Raw genomic sequence first — 9610 nt, forward strand, 5'->3', positions numbered from 1 at the left:
GGTTTGGTTCACTGGGAAAAAAGTCCTGCAAAGTTGTCCTCAGCCAGGCATTTTCGGACCAAGTTTGAATTTGTGAACCTTCTTTTTCTGATCTGTGAAGATGAAGAGGCAAGTGAGAACTTATGGATGAGAGAGAGAGGTGGGCCTTGCTTTCCCTGGACCGGACTGAACTTTAAAACTTCTCTAGTAAGTAAACAACACTGGGCCCCACACTTTGCTTAACCCTGGTAGCTGGTCATCAGCCTCTGACCTCAGTCCTCCTCTCCTCGCCAGCCCCTCCCCCGCCCTCACCTCTGGAACCTCAGATTTAGAGGAAAGAGCCAGTTTTCACAGGGATTGCCTCGGCCACACTACCTCCACCTGTCCAGCCCGTGGAAGATTAGTGACCATGTTTCCCAGCGGGATAGGACCTGCGGCTGCTGGAAGAAGGTAAGAGGGGCTCTTCGCAGGCGCTCACGGGTTCCTGACCTCTGAAGGACCCGCGAGGAGGATCTCCACACCTTCGAGGAGACCGGGCCCTCTCCCAGGTGGTCACAACCAAAGACAGCTTGTTTGCAGGATGTCATTCCATGCCCCCTCCCTCCGCCCCCTCTTGGGGTAAGGCCTTCTCCTAAGCCACACCTTGGGCTCTTAGCCCAAGAAGCCAAGGGGCCTCTTCTTTCCCTTGAAGGTGCTGTGCCAGTCCCAGCCCTCACAGTGGTCCCGAGACCCTCCGAGGGGAACTCCGGGCCCGCCGTGCCTCTAAAATCCTGCGAGTTTAATCTCCTAACTCCCTTTTGGTTCTTCCTGCTGTTTGGATGCCCCTCTCCGAGATTTCGGTGACCTGTGATGAAAGGGCCGCAGCCCTGTTCTCTCCTCCCTCCACGCCACACACATTCTCCCTGATCTGGTTGCTGGAGGAAGCCAGACCTGAGGCTGTGGCTCAACCATCTGGGTTTTCCTTGGTGTTTAACAGAGCTCCGTGAGCCCCGTCAGCCTCCGCTTGTGTTTGCAGATGTGGTGGAGGGGCAAAGTGGGGAACAGAGCCACAAGATGGAAGATGAATGGAAGATTCTATCTCTGCTCCCCCCACTTCTCCACTTACCGCCCCCTACCCCCCAGCCTCCCATCCTTCCCTCCGCGCCTCCACTCCTCTCCCATTCTGGGCCTCTGTTCTGCAAACAGCTACAGAGTTGGCCTCAGATCACACACAAGCAAGTACCCCTCAGTGGCCCCCAGCTTCCCGCCAGTCCCCCACTTGCCCAGTAGATCTCCCCAACACGTCTTTCCAGCCCTGCCAGCTGTCTTTTCTTAGGAGACCTGGTACCACATAGAGACTTCCTTTTCCAGACCCAGGGACTCAACCTGCCATAGGAGGCCCTGGCCCAGCCAGTCTTATCTATAAAACACAAGGGAGTTCATCTCTGGGTTTGCTTACTTGGATGTCCCAACTCTAACTTTCCAATCTTGTGATCTCATGTTTTTTTTTGTGTGTGTGTGTGTTTTTTTGTCTGTCTGTGTGTGTGTGTGTGTGTGTGTGTGTTTTAAACTAGAAGCCTAGTGCATGAAATTGTGCACAGGTAGGGTCCAGCCAGCCCACCCCAATCAGAGATGATCAGGCCATGCTGGCCAGGGGCTGGGGCTGGGGAGGGGGAGCGTTCTACTGGAGGTTGGCTGGTTGGCCCCACTCCCAATTGTGGTGGGGAGGTGATTGGGGATGGGCACACCTGGGGGGAGGGACTGGGAGTGGTTGGCAGGTTGGCCCCGCCTCTTGGTCAAACTCCCAGTCGAGCTCCAGGTCAAGGGGACAATTTGCATATTAGTCTTTTATTATATAGGATTAGACTCATTTACCTTTAGTGAACCCATGTTGGAAGCTATTAAGATTCCCAGGCAGCAGACAATTATGAGGCCTGAACTAAGGTAATGAGAGAGCAAGGAGAAGAATTAATTGAATCTAGATCTGACTAAATGACGAGGTGGGAGGGAGGAACCAGGGTGACCCCCAGGTTTTGGGATTGGACCACAGAGTGTGCGAGGGTTCCATCTGCTGAGCTGAAGGACACAGAAGAAGAAGCAGGGGTGTGGTTGCATTTTTATTAAGGAATACGCAGGGCATCCAAGTGGGGTTATCTAGCACACAATGGGGCTGGAGCTATGAATGTGGGAGTCTTTAGCACATAGAGTACTCTTGCCCACTCATTCCTTCTTATCCCTCGTGTGTTAGGGAAGTCTCTCTGGTGTATCAGTGAAAACCTTCCACTCCTTTTCCATCCAGGCTAAATTCCCAACACAGTTCTGTAAGTGGCTCCCACTGCTACCCTCCCACTTCCTTGGGCACTAATGCTTCCTGCCTATTTTTCATGCATGCACATCCCATCTCACCGCTGGAAACTCAGCATTCTTTATTTCTAATAACCATCTGTTGCTGCAGTGGTTTATTCCAATTTCAACATGAACTTGTAGCGAATCCAGGATTGGACTTGCTCTGGGCCCTTGTATTTTACAAAGTCCAAGGTCCAGCGGTGGTTTGACGTCCTATGCCTTACTGGGGCACATCTGTGATGGGCAGTGGGATCGGGGGTCATCCAGCCTAGCTTAACGCAGCTTTCTGTCCCCCTGTAGGAGGGTGTGTCTTCTCTCCTTGCTGCTCCTTGGCCTCTGGGGCTGTGTGACCTGCCACTGGAGCCCTGTGGAGGACATCTGCACAGCCAAGCCCCGGGACCTCCCTGTGAATCCCATGTGCATTTACCGCACCCCAGAGAAGAAGGCCCCGGAGGAGGAGGGCTCAGACCAGAAGATCCCTGAGGCCACCAACCGGCGGGTCTGGGAACTGTCCAAGGCCAATTCCCGCTTTGCCACTGCCTTCTATCAGCATCTGGCAGACTCCAAGAACGACAATGACAACATTTTCCTGTCGCCCCTGAGTATCTCCACAGCTTTTGCTATGACCAAGCTGGGAGCCTGTGAAAACACCCTCAAGGAGCTGATGGAGGTACAGTCCAGTGCCCTCCTGCCCGGCTCCTAACTATGTGTCTTGGTGTAGAGCCCTTTGGAGGATGTAGGCACTATCCCAGTCTCTCTGTGTTTCTTTTCCCTTTTATCCTTCCTCCTTTTATTCTTCTTTTCATCCATGTGTTCTTTTAGAAGACAGGTCCTGAGCATTTATGCTGACCTGAAGGAGCTCCCAACTGAGGTGGCTCTTGGTCAGGGACCCACAGCACTGTGCTCACAACTTGTGGCAACACCGCACCCACCACTGTTTTCTTTTGGCTTCTACAGGTTTTTAAGTTTGATACTATCTCTGAGAAAACATCGGACCAGATCCACTTCTTCTTTGCCAAACTGAACTGCCGACTCTATCGGAAAGCCAACAAATCCTCTGAGTTGATATCCGCCAACCGCCTCTTTGGAGACAAATCCCTTACTTTCAATGAAACCTACCAGGACATCAGTGAAGTGGTATATGGGGCCAAGCTCCAGCCCCTGGACTTCAAGGTGAGTTACACACGTTATTCCTGACCTTAGAGCTTTTCCTCTTCCCTAAGGGATTGAGAGAGAGAAACAGGATCCAAATGAACACTGCTATGCGGGTGAGAGGCAGGTGGAGGGGCATTCTAAGTCATAACCCCAGGAACACTCACTCTTGCTTAAAACCCGAGAAGTCAATGATGTCTATGGGTTGTAGTGGAAGCTCTAAAAAAGTAGTACAAATAATAAATTTTTCTTTTCTTTTTTTTAATATATTTTATTGATTTTTTTACAGAGAGGAAAGGAGAGGAATAGAGCTAGAAACATCGATGAGAGAGAAACATTGACCAGCTGCCTCCCGCACAGTCCCCACCAGGGATGTGCCCGCAACGAAGGTACATGCCCTTGACCGGAATTGAACCCGGGACCTTCCAGTCTGGAGGCCAACGCTCTATTCACTGAGCCAAACCGGTTCTGGCACAAGTAATAAATTTTTCATTTCCTCTACCAAGTTCACATATATACCCAAGGCTATTTTGGAGATGCCAGTCCTACCAGAGATCTTATTTAATCCAATGTTTTAAAGTTACCATGATCAAAATTGGCATGTGGTGCATGTTATGTTCTCTGCTTGGAGGTTCATGAGGCACCAGAGGTATTAAGTGTCTGAGAAGTTCTGCAGTAAAGAAGTCTAGCGACTTTAATTCAAGCAGCATTTCTTAGGCATTTTTGACCACATGAACATCCCTCCTGTCCCGCCCCCCTCCCTCCCTCATCAGCTTCCCACAGAACATGTTTTGGAAACCTCAACTCTTGTGAGTTCATGGCACTATACTAGATATGTGAGGTTTCCCCAATCCGGGTTAGAGTGATGGCTTAACCACATGGTGGGAAAGGACAAAGGGATGAAGGATAAAATAAAATGCTGCAAGGGGGAACGGAGAAGATGGTTGAATAGCACAGGTGGGTAGGTTTGTTTCCTGTCGTCCTTAGGAAAATCCAGAGCCATCCAGAGTGACCATCAACCAGTGGATATCCAATAAGACCGAAGGACGTATTACTGACGTCATCCCCCAGGATGCTATTAACGAGCTCACTGTCCTGGTGCTGGTTAACACCATTTACTTCAAGGTAAATGACCTTGGTAAACTGACCTCTGACTTGCAGAGGCCCTGTGATTTGATTGTGCAGATGGCCTTATCTTTCTCAGAAAGTCAAAAATTCTGAAGATTGTTCCAAACTAATTACATTTGGGGAGAAGGACGGGGTGTGGGTGGTGGGAATGAACAGCTTCCTGACACAGTCAGGATGGTCACCCGTTGAAGGTGGGTAGAATTGTGGCACATTTGCCCATCTTGGGTCGTGCTCCATATGCATTCTCCCTCCTCCACAGGCATTTAGCCCAGGGGTTTAGCCAGTCAACTGGCCAACCACTTTGCTGCCTAGGGTTTCCTTCTCTCCAAGAGTGGAGTAGGTTGCATTTCCATAGGGTCTATTGCCCTTGACTGTTTAGGGCACACTTTGCCATTAATTAGCCCTCCCAATCCTCCTGACATCACAAATGTGACTTTGGACTGCTCAGACAGGTTACTTAGTATAAATCCAGACTCTTTGATCTTGACTGCATGAACTTGGCCTTGCTACCTGCAACCTTTCTCTGTCCCAATTTCTGCATCTGTAAAATGCTGGTAATTATATACCATAACTGCATTACTGAGGGGACTAAGCTGATGCATGTATAATGCTTGGAGTAATGCCCTGCACACAATGAACGCCCTACAAATACTAGTGATCACCAGCTCCAAATGTTACAAAAGAAGGCCCACTGCTCAGAGCTAAGTTAAATGACTTGTCCCTAAATTAAAGAACCATAAGATAACAGGGATGGTCATTAAACTTCAAAGGAGTGTCTTGTATCTCTTCCCTTTGACTGAGAACTTGGACAGGATGCACCCTCTGCCTGGCAGGGCTCCTGGATAACTCCCTGGGGTTAGTGTGTGTGTGTGTGTGTGTGTGTGTGTGTGTGGCCCCAGCATTTTGGATGATGGCCTTGGAGAAAGAGGCTGGTGGGAGAAAAAAAGCAAAAAGCAATTCGATTTAAACTCACGGAGAGACTTGTGAAGAGGCCAGTAGGTTTTTCTTGGTTTTAGTTTTTACTTTTCTTATTATAAAAGCAAATAGACAATCACTGCTAAAAATCTGGGAAATACACAGGAAGTTCACAGAAAGAAAACCCTCTGACATACTAGTCATCATTCATCTTTTCACGCAGACCCCTCTAGTCATCTTTCCTAATAATCATACGTACAAGTTAACATAACAAAATGTGCATATGCCCATGCCAGGATCCTCCTGGTCTTCTTGCTTTGTGATTCCTCCACCTGGCGTCTTCTTCAGGGCCTATGGAAGTCGAAGTTCAACCCTGAGAACACAAGGTCAGAACCTTTCTACAAGGCCGATGGGCAGTCGTGCCCGGCATCCGTGATGTACCAGGAGGGCAAGTTCCGCTATCGGAAAGTGGCAGAAGGCACCCAGGTGCTCGAGTTGCCTTTCAAGGGTGATGATATCACCATGGTGCTCATCCTGCCCAAGCCTGAGAAGAGCCTGGCCAAGGTGGAGCAGGAGCTCACCCCAGAGGTGCTGCAGGAGTGGCTGGACGAGCTGGCGGAGACGATGATGGTGGTCTACATGCCCCGCTTCCGCATCGAGGACAGCTTCAGCGTGAAGGAGAAGCTGCAGGACATGGGCCTTGTGGACCTGTTCAACCCGGAGAAAGCCAAACTCCCAGGTTAGTGGGGGGAAAAGACTTTAGGCCTTCCTCTGCCCACCAGGGGGTCTGACCAAAGGTGGAAGAATGGGAGGGATGCCCCAACTGATTTGGCTCGGTGGATAGAGTGTCAGCCTGTGGACTGAAGGGTCCGTCCCAGGTTCGATTCTGGTCAAGGGCATGTACCTTGGTTGCGGGCACATCCCCAGTAAGGGGTGTGCAGGAGGCAGCGGATCGATGTTTCTAACTCTCTATCCCTCTCCTGTCCTCTCTGTAAAAAAATCAATCAATAAAATATATTTAAAAAAATAAAAAGAATGGGAGGGAGAGTGAAAAAGAGCCACAGGTGGGACACCTGGGTCTAATCCAGTTCTACTGTGAACTCAGGGAACTCCCCTTTCCTCTCCAGGGCTCAGCTTTCTCCTTGGGAGAAGGGGGAGGCAGCTCTTGGTCCTCCTGGGGCCCAGCTGGTACGGGAACCCTTTTGTCACTGATAGAGGAGATGGGGCCAGGGAGAGAACTTGGAAAGGCATCAAATTCAGGGCAGAGATGGATCTGATGAAGAGCTGGGGACATCTGGGTCAAACACGGGGGAGCTGACATCTGGTAGCCCTTCACCTGCTATTCCAAAGGGCTCCTGTGTTTCTTCCCTCAAGGTCACTTGAACAGCCAAACCTTTCCGCTTACCATGTTAGGTAACTGGATTGACCTTTTATGGGCTATCTTTAAACTAGGTCTGAAAACCAATCCCTCTCTTATAAATGCTGCCAGATTGGAAAGACATTCCTACCATCAGACATTTCTTTAAGAACAGAGCCTCTTCCCCCACTACCCCCCTCTTCCTTTCTCTTCCCCCACCAAGGACTGAAGCATGAGATTCAATTCACGGAGCCAGGCTGAGAAGCCCTGTGTATGTTCTGTTACCATATGTGGTATTTTGAGGGTGTCATTAGGTGAGGGTCCAGAATGGCTTCCTATTTTCCAAAAAAAAAAAGCCCCAAAGGGCCTCTTAACGAATCTGGATTCCTTTCTCCCATGTCACAGAGCCTTCTCTGGTCTTCCTCGCAGGTATTGTTACCGGAGGCCGGGAGGACCTCTTCGTCTCTGACGCGTTCCATAAGGCATTCCTTGAGGTGAGTACACCTCCCTTGGCTCTCTCTTCTGCTTTTTTATTCCCATGCTGTTTTATTACTCATTCATCAATATCTCCTGGGATTTGTAACTTTGGAGTTCTTGTTTCACTGGCTGCCCTAGTATAGCTAGTAGATGCTCGAACTGCCCCCTACAACACAGCCCTGCCCTGAAGCCCCGGGGTCTCATTGTTCCAACCTCCCTTCCCGTGTCTCTCCTGAAGCAGGTGAAACAGGGACACGAACATCAAGGGAAAGGAGCCAGCAGAGGGTTATCATGAAGAGGCACAGACCACTGTAGTGATAGTTACCATTTTCCGAAGGCATCTCCCTCTAGATTAGGGGTGTCAAACTCAATCAGAGAAGGGGCCAAAATCTAAAATCCAGCCTAAATCGTGGGCCGAATGGTTTACTGAACAGTCATAAACTGTCATTGTGATGGAAACGCAGCAGAGTGCAGTGATGACAGCGCGGTGCGGGCCACATTGCAAGGCCTGGCGGGACGGATTTGGCCCGCGGGCCTTGTGTTTGACACATGTGCTCTAGATGGTGGCGCTTCTGCTTATCAGCAAATTCAAATACGATTGCTTCAGTCTATTACTCCAAGAAAACTCATCTCTTCCAGCCAGAGGGTCTTCCTCTTTTCAGAGGCCCTAGGTCCCGAGTGGTTCCTTGGGGTACTTTTAACTGGGAGCCTGATGCACCAAGGGTGAAACTATTTCAATGGTAGAGCTCTGATCATGAGTCAAAATCCCTTTTAGCATCAAGTACAACGTAATCCCCTTGAAATGCCACGTACCATGTGCCAGCCAGGAATGTGATAACCTTGTCTCCATTCAGATTTCTGGTTCAGCAATTATCTGAGGATCTGGCCAAAGGCTTAGATGAATCCAAATGCCTACATCAATATTCACTGGGTGGAAGAATGAGGATCAGTAGGGTTCCAGATGGAACCCCAGCTGACCCAAAGGCACTTTCCACTGGGTGGCAGATAGCGCTTGGAGGAATGGCTGTGTCTGCGCCGGAGGCCCCGGTGTCTAAGGAACGGCAGGCAGCTAATGCAGCAATTTGTCTCCTGTTTGACCTGCAGGTGAATGAGGAAGGCAGTGAAGCAGCCGCTAGTACCGCCATCGTGATTGCTGGCCGTTCGCTGAACCCCCACAGGGTGACCTTCAGGGCCAACAGGCCCTTCCTGGTTCTTATAAGGGAAGTTGCTCTGAACACGATCATCTTCATGGGCAGAGTAGCCAACCCTTGTGTGAACTAGAGGGTTCTGATTCCTTGCACCTCCTCCTATTTGGTTTGTGAACAGAGGTAAAAATAAATACAATTACTCCCATCTCACCAGTGCGAATGCACATTGCCACCTGAAATGAAGACAAGGGAGGGAGAGGCTGCTAGACGTGCTATTGGGCATTTGGTAAAATGATGATTTTACTTGCTACCAGTGAATACATCTGGGTAAAGAGAGTGAAGGATGTGTGACTGCAGCATCCTGAAAAGATGGTAGGCATCCCAGAAGGGCAGGGGGGGCTTGACATCTCGGTATTCCCACCTTACAAAAAAAATCCCCCAATTTAAAACTCGTTGATCTACATGTACAGAAAAACAGAGACTCAAATCTGAATATTAAATCATTTAATTCTCAAACCACTCACATGCATAATGTTCTTTTACACAGTGTTAAAATAAAGAGGAAAATGTATTTTTATACAGATTTTCAAGTATACATTAATAGACTTTTCAGATTACTAACCAAGTTGCTAAGATTTCATTCACATTGTTCTTAAAGCTGTCCAACGAGAAAGCTTTTGCTAAGCTGCTTTAAATATGTTCATATAAACCCATCTCTTCACTCTTTCTTGGAATCTCCCGCCCCCAACCCTAGTGTCCGCCCACCCTCCTGCCCTCCCCCCTTCCTACACAACAGGGCTCCTGGGCTCTAGGAGGCATGCAACCCCACCAAGAAAGATTGGCTTGTCATCAGGGGAAGGACAGAACCTACAGGAGGAGAGAATGAGCACACCTGCCAAATTAAGGGCGAAAACTTTAGAAATGACACAAGTCAGACTCCTATCTTACAGCCTTTGCATTTTCACTTGACTTTCTAATGAAAAAAAATCAGCCTCCCACAAAACAAGCCAGAAGTTTCTGATAGTTTAATAGCTGAGAAAATAACTTAATACCGGGTCCTTTTCCCCAGTGAAACTTCTAAAATCAGAGGAGGCATTTTGAACTTTTTCTTTTTGGTTGTTTCATTTTC

The 9610-nt window shown here is 49.0% G+C and overlaps 1 protein-coding gene across 2 annotated transcripts; it reads left to right on the plus strand.

The window, feature by feature from the left end:
- Positions 1-264: 264 nt before the first annotated feature.
- SERPINC1 (serpin family C member 1) lies at positions 265-9000 on the plus strand. Of its 2 annotated transcripts, none has more exons than XM_036441945.2 (7): positions 265-429; positions 2605-2974; positions 3262-3477; positions 4444-4581; positions 5848-6238; positions 7286-7350; positions 8438-9000. In XM_036441945.2, exons 1-7 carry the CDS (start codon positions 389-391, stop codon positions 8612-8614), a joined length of 1398 nt encoding a protein of 465 aa, XP_036297838.1. In that variant the 5' UTR covers positions 265-388; the 3' UTR covers positions 8615-9000. The 2 variants fall into 2 exon arrangements, with proteins under 2 accessions (XP_036297838.1, XP_045439169.1); XM_045583213.1 differs by lacking the exon at positions 265-429 and adding an exon at positions 1832-1902.
- The last annotated feature ends 610 nt before the right edge of the window (positions 9001-9610 follow it).

The sequence above is a fragment of the Pipistrellus kuhlii genome, unplaced genomic scaffold, assembly GCF_014108245.1.
Source record: "Pipistrellus kuhlii isolate mPipKuh1 unplaced genomic scaffold, mPipKuh1.p scaffold_m20_p_18, whole genome shotgun sequence".
Classification (NCBI taxonomy): Eukaryota; Metazoa; Chordata; class Mammalia; order Chiroptera; family Vespertilionidae; genus Pipistrellus; species Pipistrellus kuhlii.